At 51.8% G+C, this 16,987-nt stretch overlaps 1 protein-coding gene across 1 annotated transcript in view; it reads right to left on the reverse strand.

Moving 5' to 3' along the window:
* MFGE8 (milk fat globule-EGF factor 8 protein) overlaps positions 1 to 13,054 on the reverse strand; it is a 23,134-nt gene extending 10,080 nt beyond the window's left edge. The window contains exon 1 of the mRNA XM_009887696.1: positions 12,999 to 13,054. Coding sequence (XP_009885998.1) covers positions 12,999 to 13,054 — 56 coding nt within the window. The remainder of the gene's footprint in view (positions 1 to 12,998) is intronic.
* Between the last annotated feature and the right edge of the window lie 3,933 nt (positions 13,055 to 16,987).

The following is a 16,987-nucleotide window of genomic DNA, read 5'->3' on the forward strand; positions in this document are numbered from 1 at the left end:
GGGGGGCGGCGGGGGCTTCCCGAGCCTGGCAGCGCCCGTGGCTCCCGGCCCTGGCTGGCAGAGGGGTGCCGAGCTGGACCGGGATACACTGGGGGCTGACAGCACTTTGCAGGAGGAAGAGCTGTTTCACAGCACAAACCCCTTTTTGCTCTCCCTGGGTGGGATGAAAGCTGGAGAGGGCTTCCCCTCCACCAGGACAGGGCACACATGAGCACCCTACGCCACCCTCGGCACCCAGCATGTTGGCAGCACGGGGTTTTCCCAAGCTCCTCCTCACCAGCGTCAAGGAAAACAGCTCGCAGCCCGGTCGGATGTGCACAGGAAAGGGGTTGCGGGGGACAACAGCTCTGTGCCCAAAGCACCACACCACGGGTCTGTTGGTTCAGCCACAAACAAGCTCCTCTTTGAGCTGTGCCCGGCCCCCGAGGGCTGGAAAAGCCCAGCCATGCTCTCAAGACGAGCTGGTGCCATGTGGGGAGCCCAAACCACGACACCCTGGAAGGCAGAAACTGTCAGGCTAAAGCATATTCAGGATAAATTCATATTCAGCAGCAAACGCTAAGGAAGAGGGTACAGGGAACCGCACAGTATGGCAATGCTGGATCAATTGCCCTGGAAATCCACTCCTAAGCCCTCCTAAACATGAAGCTGATTTTATCTCTTCTTGCAAAACCCTCAATTTCAGCAATAACTAACCCATCTCAGACACTCTGGCTGCTCATATTTACATGTTGACTCTGCCCAAGTGTTGCTAAATTTCTGGCTTTGGCAAGGCAGCCACCTCAGCCGGCAGCGAGCCGGGCAGCCCAGCCGTACGTCGTGCACTTTGACCAGTCTTTCCACATCATTTTCCATCCCCGCTCCCGCACCCAGCTACTGCGGTCAATCAGTGCCCGTGAGAGCACCCAAACTGGAAGCGAAACCTCAGGGACAGACCCGCCGGCAGGTCCAGCTGCCCCGGTGTGCCGGCAATTTGCACTGCTGTTGGTGGCACTGCCAGAGCACCAGGGCATGGGAAACGCAAGGAACCGACCGCATATTCCCACTCAGACCCGCCACCACCGTTGGTGGTGTTTCCTTCAATTAATAGTAACAAGAAGGAAACTCCAGGCAGTTTTAAATCCAGCATAGGGAGAAACAGCGGCTAGAAAGGAGGGAGCGGACAAGACACAGTACTTGCTTTCGAATAACCCTTCAACCTCAGGGTAATTACTGCTATGGTGTTCAGAGGAAAACAAGGTCAGGAGGAGGAGAGCGCAGGGCAGCATTCCCAGGCCTGTGCACAAGCGACTAGGACAAGGGTGTTTTTTCCGCCTCTTGAGGGGCTACTGCCAGGATTGGTCTCAGAGAGGATGCAAGACCCAGAGGGAGCTGCAGAAAAATCATCAGCCTCTCTAAAAACAGAGAGCAAAATGTTTTCCCTCTGTCCCCCGGGGCACGAATGCCGATGTCCCAAGGAATATGCATGGGAAAGGATATTAAAAAAGCGAGTGGTGGAGGCCAGGCGGAGCTATGTTCTCCACAAGGACAGCGCTTCCTGGAGGCATCAGTGCCTCTTTGAATGGAGGCCTGCGATGGACAGGGGGATCCCAATGAGAAGCCGGGGTTGTGAAGAGCCCGTGCTGTCCCAGCTGGAAGAGGGAAGCTCTGGCTATGGGAGACAGAGAAGAGAGAGGAGCAACCTGTCAAGGACAGGGAAGCAGCGAGGAATGGAAACAGCCCCCACAGACATACACCACACCCCAGGTTCATACAGCAGCCAAGTTTTCACAAGGGATGGCTCTACTTGAAAGAGTTGGGTAGGTCGAAGGTCAGGCATAATTTCACTCCCTTCTGCAGGGACTACTTAGGCCTTGTTATAGCAGGATTTACCACTGGGTTTGGTTTCTTCTGCATGGAGATCTGCCAGGCTTTGCTGTGCCGTAACCCTTTCTGAGCCGTGCAGATAGCCCATATCCCGGTTCCCATAGCTGGGGTGATAAAGGGGAAAATAGGTGATGGGGCTGCATGTTTCTCTGATGCAATTCTCTTTATTTCCAAGCTTATACAAAGGTGTTTTCCCGTTAAAGAGGGACACAAACAATACGCAGCCTGGCCCTTGCTCAAGCATAAAGCCCCCATCCGCCATAAAACTGGCCAGGGTGCGTCCCACGGCCGATGAGTTTGCGGTGATGACTCTGGTATCACCACGGTTTCGTGTTCCTCCTCTCCACTCCCTCTCAGATACCCATCTCTGACCCACGGGACCTCTCCCCCCGCCATCAGATAGCAATGACACCCCCCTGACCCCAGCAAGGTCCCGCTCAGTCCTTGCATGGATCTTTTTTGGGTAGCAGCCCCTATTGTTTCAGCTATCTGTTCTATAATGAAATTCACTGGCTTAGGTTTATCTCAAAAGAAAGGCAGCCGTTACACCCCGGAGGGATTCCCTGGCCAAAATGCTCCCACAACCCTCCCTGCAACATGGTTTTCCTCCCTCACCCCAACATCAAAGGCCCCAAAAAAAAACCCTGGCAGAGGTAGCCAGCCCCATCCCTTGCAGCCACAGCTCTTTCTTAGCACCCGAAGTTGTGGTTCAGGCCACAGCACAGGTCCTGGGAAGGTTTCCTGCCCTATGGGATCAACATCCCAGTCCTGCAACACGTGAGCCACTCCGAGTGGGAAGGAGAAGCAATCCACAGCACTGTCACAGAGGATTAAGCCCCAGTCTGCTCCTAATCCCTCTAACAGGATAACCAAGTGCTCGGTGCCAGCATCTCTAACCTCCTGCAGCCCCAGCCAGCGTCAGCGCCCGCCAGCGTGCCAGCGCCTGGTTTCCGACGGCTGCAGAAAACATCCACTGGCCAGGACAATCCTTGCACGTGGCTGGACTTCTCTGTTTATTTTCTAGAGAAAGAAGAAAAAAAAAAAAAAAGCTTTCCACACTCCCTGCCCTTTGTATCAAAAGGGCAACAGTTTCTTTAAGCTCAGGCTTTATGTTTAGGGATGCTAATGTTTAGGTACCAGGAATTTCAGGACTATCCGAAGAAACCTTGATACCGAATATCCTCAGGGCATGGAAAGCTCTGCACAGCTACCGAGTGCCCTTCAGGGTGTGTAAAACTTTGTGATTTAAAAGGAAGAAGGCAAAGGGCAGCACCGTCCCCCAGTTTTGCTCCATTCCCGCCGCTGATCGTGTCAGAGCTCAGATGAGATCCCAGCCCGTTTAACTTCAAGTCCTTTGCTCTAACCTCAGTAAACAAGATTATATCCAGCTTAGAGCTGGTGTGTCTGCGTAAGGTGCTTAATATAAGCACCTTTATATAACCCCCTTCTCTGAATTGAAGTGCTTTGCAGCCTTTAAGGATTTATCCATGCACATCTCCAACAGAAAAGGTGTTGCCTTCATCTTCATTTGACAGATGGGAAACCAAGGGCTGGAGGGACTTGAGAGAAGGACATGTCTCCCTTTATTTTGTCCATCTAAAAGGCAGGCAGGCGGGCTTGGCCTCTTACACACACCTCCTCAGCAGCCGGTGGTAACAGCAGCATTTCCAAAGGTCATTCATATCTGCTACAGGAGGAATTACCCTGGGAAACAGCTGTCCCTCCGCTGACGATGGATCAGCACCGACCACTGGCCAGGACTAGACCCCTGCGTGGTGGTGGCTGTTCCCTGCGATGCCCATCTCGGAGGTCTGCCCAGGAAAGATGGAGCAGAGCCCACATCCCAGACCCACCTTGCCCCTCTCTCGAGCCTGTTGGTTGAAGGCACCCATGGGGTAACAGGAACTGACACGCCATGGTACACCGTGATGCACAATCGAAACCGCTTATGGATTAGCAGCGGCGAGCGGCCTGACCGTGCCAGAGCACCGAGCAGATGCCGTAGGCAGATAAGCCGTAGCTCTTTTGTTCTTTTTCAGGAAGCTCTTGGCAAGCTCCTGCCTTGACACAAAGCACTAAATTGTGTACTTGATAACTTTATCATCGAAGTTCCTCTGATAACCCAGGTTTCTGTGGCAAGGGACGGATCCTCATCCTGTTATCACGCTCACAAGACCCCTCCTTACTTAAGCCATCGATTTGGTGCGTGTGCTTCTGGCATACGCTTGATGGAAGGTCCTCCAAGACTTGTAGGGCTCAAGGCAAGCTTGAAGCCTGATTAAACATCAGGGGCCTGATGGCACTAATGCTATATGAATATGTAATAACATTAATGAACTCTAACGAGCTGGGCCACAGGGTTTGCAAGGAGCTCAGAACCTGTCTTACCGGCTGGTGAAGAAGAAGCAGTTTGCTCATTACGGCACGCTCCCCTCCCACCCATCCGTGCCGGGGAGAGGCCAGGCCAGGGCCTCATTAATTTGTGAAGCTGCCTTTTGATCTCTGTATCTCGGAGCATAATGTGAAGGTTTGAACTCTGCCCACCCTCCCCCTCTCTGTGCCTCCCACGGGCTCTGATCCCCCAGAGCCTGGCAGGCAAAGGGAGATCTGCCACAGCTCTGGGATTTGTTTCTTCCTGAAGAGAGGCATATTTGGGGCCTTTTAAGACACGCTTCAGTAGCCACATCTATGGCTGGTTGTAGCAGGAAAGCACAGGTCCCTGCACACCTCCCTCGCTCTCACACAGACGCGCAACCCCACAGGGGCATCTGGGGTGATCACACCTCCAACACAGCTCCTTATCCCCTTGGTTCCCGCAGGCCAAAGTGGCTCTCGGAGGCTACCTGGGGCCAGTTGTGCCCCTGTCTGGGGTGGCTGGTGACTATCGATGTAGGATGTTGGCTGCTGCAGGACCTCTGCTTTGGAGGCAAGCTCCTGGTGCCCAGTGCCTTCAGCTGGAGCTACTGCAGGAGCTCCCATGCTGGCAAAGAACAACACGTCCCCCCTGCCCCGGGACCCATCAGAGTCTCCCCCTGTGACTACAAGCTGCTCTCCCATCCTGGATGGATCCTGCACCACTGGCACACCAGCTGAAGCTCCTTACTGGCACACCAGTTGAAGCTCCTTCACCACCTCTTCCTGCCCTTTGGGCTGCAGCCTCCAGAGCCGCAGCAGAAACCGCAGCAGGAGCTCGTTTGGCACTGTGGTCCATGTCCAGGAGAGCCGGCTCAGCTGCTCAGTTACTCCTCTCCATGACTCCTCCTATCCTCAAAAGGAAATGAAAACAAGCTCCAAGCCAGACATGTGTCCTCAATGAAACCCATCTGTGAGAGCCACGGCAACGGCCCAAGCGGGGCTGTTGCCTGGTCAGGGTGTCCAGACCCGCCATGGAGGAGTGCACGTAGCCAGCCCCAGGGGCAGCACGCACCCAAGGGGACACGAGGCCAGAGCAGGGGACGCCACGGGACTGCCTAGGCAGCTGCGTCCTCCCCGAGCGCTCTGCCTGGGGCTGTGCTACCTCCTGTCTCAGCAGTGACAACAACTCCCGGGCAAGAAGCCAGCCGATAGCTCTGCACATCCACAGACATCTCCATACAGTTTCCATACGCATTGTTTGGAGCAGTGAAGACCTCCTTAGCAGGAACGAGAGTGTCCTGAGGGGCAGGGGTATCCACCCATCCCCTGGCTGCTTCACAAATTCCTTCCAAAGGAGATTTCCTAAAGCTCAGTTTTGTATCAGACCCTTGTAAAGTCTCCCAAGCATTTCTCCCTCCCTGCTGGGAAGTTTATACTGACGTGTTTTTAAGACATCCATTCTGTTAGTCATACCCCATATGTCCTCTGCAATCACCCCTCCTTCTCAGTGGGATCTCCCACCACACCAATTACCTTGTCCAGCTTCCACTGGAGCGTTTATTACAGCACAAACCAATTTGCCTTCTGCCATCAAACCCGCTCCAGCCGTTTTCATGTTATTGTTCCCTCTCACCTCTTTGTCCTGCCCCATGGCCCAGTTGATACTAGATGCAAATCCCACCTATCCTGCATCCAGTATCAACTGGAGCCTCCAATGGCTCTTGGAGGAGTTAAACGGACCCAGCTCCAGTGCTGAGTCCCTACTTGTCCCCAGCTGGTAATGGGCTGCTGTTCTGACAGCCCCAGCACTAAAACCAGGGGCTCTTGCTGGAGACATCCAAAGTAGATACAGTGAGTGAAAACGTGTGGACTTCACAGACGCTCTTAGCTCCTAACAGGGCTTTGCATCCCCCCAGAGCATTCCCTTTGGTCCATGTTCTGGGCCACATTCATTTGTGCCTCCTGGAGATATTCCCTAGGGACTTAAGGACGCAGCCCCAGCACCTCCTTCAGTGCACGTGGTGAGGACAGAGCAGTTATTAGGGGCTTGGGTGGTAACCCCATGTGTCCAGTTTAGGATGCTCCCTCCCAGGCCTTGCTATCTCACCTCAAGCTCAAGGTGGAAAACCCAGGTCACCTACATGGAGACCTGACATGGCTCCTTTCCGTGAGCAGGGCTGGCTTCACAGGTGTACCACGCTGTACGGATGCTGCTCACCTAAAAGAACCCCAGGTAGGTGCAGTCCCTTTAGGGTAGCTGTGAAATGGGGTTCCTTTGTGGTCTTCCTCCTTTGTAATGTCTGCATCTTCTCCTTTTTGGTAGGTTGCCTTCTGCAAGACCTAGGAAGGTAAGGAAACATCTACCTGTGCTTCCTTCTCTTCTAGCTACGCCTGCACATTTGCCTCGCCTGCTGCAGGCAGCCAAGCAGAGCAGATTTGCCAGCAGTGAGGACAGTGACCCCACAACCACAGCTTCGGGGTGGCAGGGCTGTGTTTTGCAGAGCACGTGCAGCCTCACACAGGAGGCACGTTCGCTCTGCCTGCCTGTGGTTAGCTGGCGGGCTTTCCAGGGAGCCGCGATCTGCTCAGAGAGCTGCTTGTTTGGGAGCATGTCATGTTTTTGCCTGGTCTTGCAGCTGCCTGTCAGCCGCTGTACAAACACAGCCCTGTCTCCCATGCCCCCCTCTTTGCCTGTGCTGTCTCTCCTCAGCCCTGCTCTTTGCTGGGCTCAGGATTAGCCACACCTCACCTGGGTAAACAGGAGCTGATCCTGCCCCACCAGCCCATGGCTTTTTAGCCTCAGCCGTCGCGAGCAAGAAGGGCTCCTTGATTTTTCTCCCAAGCAAATCTCCCTTTTCATCAGGTCTGAAGCCCTTAATTGGACACAGCAGCTGATGTGATCCTCTGCATTGGTTTCATCTTCTATTTTCTTTCTCTATTCTTCTGTTTTCTTTCTTTATTCCTCTATTCTCTGCCTTTGTTCCACTCAGCTTCCTCATCTTCTGATCTGTTCCTCATTTTCTCACTCCTTTTCCCCCTCCTGTCTCTGTCCCCTCCTTTTTGCTTTTTCACCCATCTGAGGAAAGCCACCCTTTCTGTATGCCACCTTCTGGGTGCTAACTAATGAGCTAGACGGGGCTGATATTTCAGTCTTAAAAAGCCTTGGAGGTTGCCAGTACCTATAGCCAGCACCTTGCCCTTCATCTCAGTTCAAAGGCAGCATTTCCTGCAAATTTTTACCTGCCTTTGAAGGGATGCTGGGTGGGGAGGGAGGAGGACACCCATTCCCTGCAGCACAGCACCCTCTAGCCTTCACCAGGGCAGCAGCTCTTTGCTGATCTGGAAAGAGGACCTCCAGCACCACCATTCAGCCATGCGTCCTCCCAGTCCTGCACCACTTCCTAGACATCCAGCCCTGTGTAACTCCGGCAAAATCCTCCTGCAGCTTTACTGCCAAGTCCAAGGATGGATTTCATGGGAACTTCGGGGATCAGGATCCTAAAGCTGGTCTGTTCTGAGCAGACGTGGTAAATCAGACGTCATTTCCAAAAGGCTGAGACACCAGCTTTGCAAGGTAGAGCCCGCAGTGAACCAAGGTGGTGTCAGCCTGGAGAAGTGATCATTACACAGCGTCAGCGCCACTGTTTATTTCCTCCAGCCTATACAATAATTTAACTCGATGGCGGTACAGGCAAGGTTTTCAAAAGAGTAATGCTGCTCCTGTGAAGCCAGGTGAGGTCAGCTGGAGGAATGGCGTGAGGCCAGTGACGGCTGTATCTCTGCAGTTGCTGTGTTTTCTTGGGAGGTTGTTCTGCAACCTGGCAGGTCCCTGTGTGTGGAAGAGGGTGGTCACCCCCAGCTCGCCTCTGGACGTGGCAGCAGACCTTCCCCACTTGGCTGTGATTGCTCCAGGAAAGCATCTGGCAGATGGGGATGCTCTGGATTATCCCTTCATCCCGGCCATCCCACTGCTCTTTGCTGCCTCCTCCCCACCTGCCTACCCCCCAAACCATACTCCCCTGGTTCCCACCAGCCTCACCCACAACCCACCTCCCTGCACCAGAATCAAGCTTGTTTCCTCTCAGCCTTGCTTTCCTCCTACACCTCCAGGAAACAGAGTTCTGGCTCTCTGCACCTTAACACCATCACCCTTTCCCCCAAATCACAACTGTAACCATTTCCTTCGTACTCACGCTCATCCACACACAGTTGTGTGCTCCCTACTGCCCAGACCTATCCCGATTCCCACTATTTTGGCACGAGGCAGTAGCTTCCGCCTCCACTCACTTTATTTCCATAAATATTGCTCTCTAGGAAGAGCCTCTTCCCCTTTCCTTAGGCAATACTAAAATTTGGATCTTTACCAGGGGCTGATAATCCCACTGTTCGGTTCACTGAGCATTTCAGCTTGCAGGATCGCAACCCCTCATTCTCCTCAGGCACCACTACTGCTACAGCAACTTTTCCAGAGAAAGTATTTCACAAGCAGCCACTGAAAAAAAAATGTGGCTTTAGCAGTCTCCCTCGCTGGCTTTCTGAGGCTGCATAATCATAGTCTTTCCAAACTCCAACCTCAGGAACACAGTATAATGGCAAATGTCAGACAGACCACTCAGAATTAAACAGAAGACAAATAGTTTCCTTTATTCAGCAAGACATCTTGGAAACACTCCAGGAGAAGCTCATACATCCTGCTGGCTTTACTACATTCATTTGCTCCAATCCATCCTGCTTCCCACCAGAGATACCTCTTCTCGCTGCTCCCGCTGCCTGCCAGATACCTGCTGCTTTCATGCAGCCTCCCCTGCATGTAACCTCCATGCTTGTGCAGGTGGCTTTAGGGACAGGTGCCACACCGAAGCACCGCTCAGCCCCTGCAGCCGTGCCTTGATTTACCAAAATGTGTGATAAAGGGACAGAAATGGTTCTGAAATGGCCCCGAGTAAACAAGAGGTGGTATTGGAGGTGGCTGCTGTTGGGAACAGATCTGCTTAGCCTGGCAGCTTTTGGTGCAGGGAGTAGGAATTTCACTTAACCAGACTCCCTGGAAAATTCAGGAGTGTTGTGGCACGGATTCATCTCATGGAGGTACAGATGGCTCCTTCCCCTAGAGCTCTGAGGCTGCTTGTGCAGCCAGGCAGCGTTCAAGTGTCATGGAGCATCCAGAAGCAGGACCAGCGGCAGTCCTGATGCCAGGGAGTGGTTTTCAAAACCTCTTCCTCCAGCCAGCAGCTGTGGCTGGACGTGGGGTAAAAGGGGTGAGCTGGCTGTTGGGAATTCCCAGACAGAAGCGGCGGAGCACAGCCACAGCCTGGTAAAGTGCTCAGCTCAGTGGCATTTCTCTTTTGGCCTAAAGAATTTGGGAATGCAATAGCCCATCTGCTCTGAAATGATCAGTGATGTTCCCCATATTATCTTGGTTTAGTAGAAAAAACAAGGGGGAAAAAAAATGAGTCAGAAAGACTCTAGCAACAGGGCAGGAGAAGAAATGCCTTCAGCCATAAGAAGAAACCAGAGCCTCTGGTCTACAGGGCACAAAAAGGTGGACAGCAGTAGCCCTGTAGGGCTGAGGTTAGTCAGTAAGTGCTATAATTAGGAAATAAATAGCGTGCTAAATAAACCCTGAGCAGAAGCTTTTGAGGAGGGTGACAGAGCTGGAAGTTGGCAAGGAGCAGCTGAATGAGAATGTGATGGAAAAATACTGAGCAGGTGGGCCACGTGCCACCTCCCCAGCTCCGGTTTGTATGATGCAGCCGTTCTCCCATCCCTGGCACTTGTCTCCTTACGTTGTCAGCTCCTCAGGACAGAGGCTGGTCTATTTAGAGATCTGCAAAGTGCCCATTACGCTTTTAGACACCATTTTCAGAAAATGCGTAAGAGCCCAAAGAGCACTGTGCATCCAGATCCAACAGGCTCTCAAACGGCACGGCTCTGCAGCCTGCAAGCCAATGCCTCGCTGGCACTGCAGGGAACGCAGAGCGGGAGAAGAGGGAAAAAGCATTGCCTTTATTTCCATCTGCACAGCTTTTTTGTGCTCACATGTCACTGACAGGCACTTCACTTATTTTCAGCTGGCAATCAAACCCTGTCATAAGAGATGTTTTCCTTTTTGCTCCCGCTGCACTGGCAGAGATCAACACCCCGATATTTCCTCCAGCAAAAAGGTTTTCTCAGAGGTGCAAAGTCCCCAGGAGTCCTTCAGCGCACGGCGAGTTTGCTGAGCAGGAGAAAAGCTGGGCCAGGGGCAATGAAGCAGAAAAAGAGTCCGAGTTCCTTGTGGCAGCAACAGCCAAAAGAGAGAGGGATGTGAAGAACAAAAGGTGACTGTCACCATGGTGTCATATGGGGGTGTCTCAGGCTGGCTCAGCATCACATCAAGTTCTCTCTGCCTAGTAGCTTTCCAGTTGCTGGGTTGAAAAAGGTGAAATTATCCTCAGCCTTTTTTTGGCCTCATTGCATAGAGGTAAGCGCCTGCCCAAAGCACAAGGCAAAGATGCGTGTTCTTCCTGTGCCTACAGGTTCCAGCACACACATTTGGCCTCTTTTGCAGTAGCCACACTACCTTACTCAAAGAGGAATCCTCCTGTCTCCAAAGCATTAGGGTGTTCCTGGACACCCCCATCCCACTTCTCTGCAGGAACATCAGACAGAAGCATCTGCTGGGCTGGAGCTGCCAAATCCCTCCCTACGAGGCTGGGAATGAAGCTCGGCTCTTCCCAGCACCCTTCCTTCACGGGATGGTTTGGGCTACTGCTCAGATGGCATTTCCTGAGCGTGAGCTGTTTGCTGCGAGTGGTACAGCCTCGCTCCTGGCTGCGGGCCAGAGCGCTCCACCTGCTGTACACACCACTGCTCCCAACGCCAACCAGCCCCGCAGTGCTCATCATCACACCGGCTTGGCCGTAGCAACGTCACCTCCCCGCACACTCAGAGGGAGGGCAGCTGCCTTTACAAGACACGGCTCGCAGGCTGTTTTTAATAGCCCAAAGCCAGGTTTGGATTCACAAAACACGCTTGGTCCCTCCCAACCATCTCTCTTGCTCCCACACCAGAAGGTGCAGCTGGAACCCCCCAACGTGGTCCGGTGCAAAGCGCCAACTGACTTGCACCGGTTCCTCCTTCCCTTTCTGGCGACACAGCACCTTTTCCACCACATCCCTTCCTCTTGCAATAAGCACAGCTCGGCGGTTTGGCACCCACTGCCACGGCCACCTGTGAATTTGTGCTACCACCTCTTCAGTGTTAGTCCCCTCTGGTTCTCAGCTCTCATTCCTCACTGACGTATCTGAGCAATCCTGGTATAAAAGACTGCCCTATGCTTTACTTCCCCTCAGCAAGAAGTGGGCAGCTAGGAGTTTGTTTTGTTTTGTGATGGTGTGCTTAAGAAAGGTCTCTTCTAATAGCGGAGCTTCTCTCGGATCAGAGGAATCTCCAACAGCCTCCGGGATTTGAAGTAAAAGCCTTGCCTGGGGGCTCAGCTCCACTTCGGTGGTGTGTTTTCCTGCCTGGGTCTGTGTTTTCCTGCCTGGATCCGTGGTGAGGAGCCAAGGTACACCTGGAATCAATTGGACTGCAATTTTCTGTAATCAAATTCAAACACATTCTTCAAATACTTAGTTAAGAGGCTGATACCGGAAGTTTATCTACTAAGCCTATCTCGTAGCTTGATCACAAGCATAACTCAGCTGCCTTCAGACATACGAAACCTCAGCCCAGCTGAGTCGCTGACAAGTTTAGCAACCGCCATAAACCCTGGGTATTTTCACAAGGTTAATTAAAAGCTGAAGATAAGGAATCCAGCTCTCATTGGACTGAGTGGTGCGGGATCACATCTATATAGCAAGTGAGAAAAGGAGCGCTCGCCATGGGGCTGCTGCTGTTTCTGTTCTGCCACTGTCATTTCAGCAGTCCCCTCTCTGCCCTTCCTCAGAGTTCCATGCTTCGCCGTGACTCAGTCTACAGCAGTTAGTCATCTCTCCAGATACATAACTCTCTGGAAAATGTGACTTGCTCCTTGAGAGCTTTCTCTACGTAGGAAGCTCCAACTCCCAGTAAACAGAGGAAACAAAATGTCTGAAATCAGGGAAAGGATTTTTCCATCCAGTTATATAAAGCAACCATTACCATAGTTAGGAACAGTTGATGTTACTAGCAACGTAACATGTGGCTCTTTTGGGAGGCTACGCGAAAAGCAAGTTTATAAACATCACATTGCAGACATTTTTTTATTATTTGTTTTACTCCAGTGCCTTCCAGATGACAGACCCCGTCTACCACTGGGCAGATTTTGCTGTCCCCATCACGCATCCCACTCGGTGGGGGGAAACCAAGTTGGCAGTAAAACGTGCCTCTGATAGGCCAGGGGAAAACCCCTTCACCCCCACTGGCAAAGCCCCAGAGGCGCTCCCAGCTCGCACTCCGTGCCAGGTTTGACCCAGGGAGGTGGCCTGGGGGCCCGCGGGAAACAAAACCTGCCTGTCAAAGGCCCAGCCACCATTTTTAAGGCTCCAAAATATTGATCCTAAATTAATTTTGATTGTGATGTAGCATTACATGACCAGTATTCAGCACCCGGGCACACTTAGATGGATTACCAGCGAGTGGAGAAGTTTTTGGCTCACCGAGCCCTCGGGACCACTGGGCCCCACATCGCTGAGAGGTGAACATGCACCTCTGTCGGAGCGGCTTCCCAGGCTGCCTCCGCCCTGCGGCAGGGGTGGTGGCTCCGGCAGCAGGATGCGGCCAGCGGCAAGGCTGGTGCTTCACCCTCGCGTCACCGCTCCTCCGGCCGCTCCCCGCCGCCCACCACCCCGCCGCGGCCCGGCTCTGTCATGGCGCCGGCAGCCCCGGCTCCCCACAGGCTCCGGCAGCCCCGCCCCGCCCCGCCCGCGGACGCCAATCACCGCCCTCCGCCTGACTGAAAGATGCCCAAGCCAACGGGACGGCGGTATCCCGCCCCGCTGCGTCTCCACCAGCCAATAGCGCCCGCGCAGCCCTACCGGGAGCGCGCTCCCACCCTCATCCCGCCTCGCGGCCAATCCGCGCGCGGGTTTCAGCGGGAGCGGCACGGCGGCGCGGCCAATGGGAGAGCGAGGGCGGTCACTAAGGGGCCGCGGGTAGCGGGGCCGGTGCAGTCGGGTGGGAGCTGCCGGCGGCCGCGCTCCTCGGCCGGGCCTGCAGGTGAGGCGGCGGCGCTCCGGGAGCCCCTTCCCTGTGGGGCTGAGGGCGCGGTGGCGGCCGGGTCTGGCTCTCCACGTGGCTCTCAGCGGTACGGGCCCTGAGGGGGCGCGGGGCATCCGCTGGCCGTCCGGCCGCTGCCCCACGGCTGGGTCTGTCAGGCGCCGGGCAGTCAGTGGTGCCCCTCAGGCTCCCCTTGTCCGCCCAGCCGCCTTCTTTCTATTTATTTTCCGCAGCAGGCTTGCCTTATGTGTTTAATTCCTGGGGTGGAGGCGGGGGTAGCCCTGCGGTGGGGTTCGGCCTGGCCTGGCTGTGGTGATCCCCTCCCGGTGCCTCTCCTTTCGGTTCGTGCCGGCGGTGTGGTGAGGGCCTTCCCCAGCGCTTCGCGGAGGTGCGAGGTTGTGCAGGGCAGGAAAGAGCGGTGGTGGGAGCAGCCTGTGCTCGCAGGGGGTGAAGGCTGAGGGGGGAAGCAGTTGTAAGCCGCTGGGGAGCCGACCGTGGAGCGGAGGTCCTGAGGGGATGATACCTGTGTGAGTTAGAGCCCGGTGAGTTCTGGCTGGTGTCTTGTCAGGTTGCACTGCTGCCCCTAAATGAGGCTCTTCTCCTCTGTTACTCGCGCTCCTAGGTCCTGATGCTGCTGCTAGCATTTGGCAACAACTTTAGACTTCCTTCTGTTGATGTGTACTATATACCTTCTTGTTAGCCTGAGCGACAGGACTCTGTCCGCTCCATTCTACAACTTCATGTATAACTTGTGATTTATGCCAGTACAAGGTGGGTAGATATATCTATCACAAAGGATGTATTACAGCTGGTAAAATCCCCCACCTGACACCAACTCTTTTAAAGAGGTATCTTAGCAGCAACTTTATTCCCACAGTTATGGCTGGAGGGATTGCGTTCTGTAGCTGCATTCTCATGCAGGTCTCTTCAGAGAATTCATAATAGCTTCCTCTTATTGTTGATGTACAATTGTCACTGGTGTGGTAAGTACTAAAGATTCCTGTCTGCCTCCTACAGATTGCTGTTTGGATTCCACAGTGCTGGGGCCTACTTTTGTAACAAATGTTTGTGGTGTATTAATCAGCTAACTGGTGCAATGTGTTCATCTTACATGGCTTGTTTATCAATTATTATCATGCTCAGCCACGTTTGTAATATTGCTTAGGTTATCATGTTCTAGTCCCCACTGATATGGTGTTCATAGAATGCACAGTTCAGCCGTTTGCATCCATGATATCTCATTTGCAGACCTTCTTCGATAATGTTTATTTCCTGTGCAGGGAGTTGTTATTGACAAGAAATCTTTGGCTGTTCTCTTGGTGTGTCTTCTTGGTTCGTCTACTTCATCTTCTTTCCTAGATGCTTGCTTAGTTCTCCTATCACAAGAGAAGTTTGAATAAATTCTCTTGTCTCTTTTTGGATCAGTGGATGTGCAGCCTTTGTTATTATTCTAGCCATCATTTATTTTGGTCTCAAAGTCAAGAGTGAGAACAGGAAGACTATTAAAAAAAGAACTAAGAGCTGATGTTTGGGTTTGTATATTCTCTTGCCTTATTCTTAAAAATAGTTGTCTTTCAGCTTTTGCATGGGAGGTCCTTTGTGTTACTGAGTGAATTAGCTGCATAGAGGATGAGGCTGACCTAAGACTGTGCCTTTTTGAGGGGTGGAAAAGATGTGGAGGTTGGGGATAAAACCTTCCATCTTGCAAAACTGTTTCTGAAGAAGTTAAACTTTAAAAATTAATCTGTTCTACTCTTCTTGTAAAAGCTATATTTTTCTATTCAGGGAATGAATAGCAGCTTAGGCTTTTAGTGTTTCATAAAGCTGCATTATTAAACTTGTCATGTGAAAACCCAGAGATTAACATGCTGAAATAGTCGCTATTCTGGGATGTGGTGCTGGGAAGGAAAGATGGGAGAATAACATCATTTGTCCTTGACACAAGGCATATGGAGAGGCTATCCAAATCTACTAAGTTCCAACTATACTTTTAGATGTAATTTGATGTACTACAGAAAATGGTGGCTTTAGAGCAGTGATTCAAACCTTCTGCAGTTGTAGTTTAACCTCACTCAATAATGGAAATGTCCTGGGTGCTGCTGGATTCAAATTGCCCTGTTACTCCCCTCTCTTGCTCTATATCTCGGCCTCTTCATTCTTCTTTTCATGCTGCTAGCTCTGGCAGTGACAGAACTTGAATTAAGTTAGCAAAAACCAGAATTTACCAAAGTTTGTAGAAGGCATGTAGGTGCTGGGGTCTTTGGTGCTTGTAGTTCCTGTTGAGAGGTGTAGACACCAGCCTGAAACTGGCGGTTTGGACTCTTGTTTGGAAACTGCCTGAAACTGTTGAGAGGGTTTGGAAACAGCCTGAAACTGGCGGTTTGGACTCTTCAGCAAAAGCCTAAATTGTCATAGTTATGCTAGAATATTGGAGTCTTCATCTACACTTCTGAGTGTCTCTGGAAGAACATATTTCATTAGGTGTTATAGCTCTGAGTTGCTATTCTTAACATGTACTCTATAGATCAACTGAACTTCTGGGCAAGTATTTGCCCTTCTTCAGCCTAAACAGCTTGTGAAGATTAAGTGAGCTTATACATTTTAAAAAAACTGATCAAACACAGCTGACTGAGTTCAGTACCAACCAATTGATTTAATTTCAATGTGGGAGGGCAGTCTGTCCTTCTTATGGAGAACCAAAGTCCCACTTGCCTGACATATGTGGGTGGTAATGATGCTAACCTGGTGAGGCAGCTATCTTAGCCTCTTTTAGCTCTAGGAAGGCTTGTGTGCCCAAGGGCTTGTCTTTTCTCTAGCTATATCAGTTGACTTGATAATAAAGATTGCCTCTGACTGCTTTACTCTGTCAGCATCAGGCAGCAGTAATTCAAAATGCTTTGCAAAGCAGATCTGCACAAGCCAGGTGCTTGAAACATCTTTATGCCTGTGCCCCGTTAGAGGTAATGGCAGCGGAAGGCAGTGTCATACTTTGCAATGTACAGATGATTTTCATCTGTATCTCTAGATTGATCAGGAAGTGTAGTTGCATAGCACTTACTCTACTGTTGAGAAATACTTGAGCTTTTCATCATCATGGGTTCAGTCTGACTAAAATAAATGGCAATGGCAACTTCCTGAGGGCTGAGTTCCTGCAAACACCAAACCGTTCTGAAGATTCCAATGTACTATTTGCTAATAATTGAGCTACAGCCCTATTTGGGGCATTGAGTACTCAAACAGCATAATATAGGCTCCTCGTGTAAAGGGTCAGCTAGGACGAGTGACTGGCTGCTAGTGAGGGGTTTGCTGTTCAACCATCTGTCCTGCTTCTAAACTTATTTACATCTTCCAAGATGCTTTTGCATAGAGATGCAGGTTCCAGAAAGATTGTGTTGAGGGTGTTCAAGCCTGGCTGTCCCTTAACTGGAACACCCAGTTCTGTGAAGTGTTGGTTGAGCATATGTGAGTATGAAGACTGTACTAAGTGAAATAAGCAGATGCACAGTCATTTACAGTGAACATTTGTGTAAGAGGTAAGGAGAAAACATCTTAAGATGTGCTTGTAATATCCCTAACCTCCCACTCA

The sequence above is a fragment of the Charadrius vociferus genome, unplaced genomic scaffold (genome assembly GCF_000708025.1).
Source record: "Charadrius vociferus isolate BGI_N301 unplaced genomic scaffold, ASM70802v2 scaffold190, whole genome shotgun sequence".
NCBI classification, from domain to species: domain Eukaryota; kingdom Metazoa; phylum Chordata; class Aves; order Charadriiformes; family Charadriidae; genus Charadrius; species Charadrius vociferus.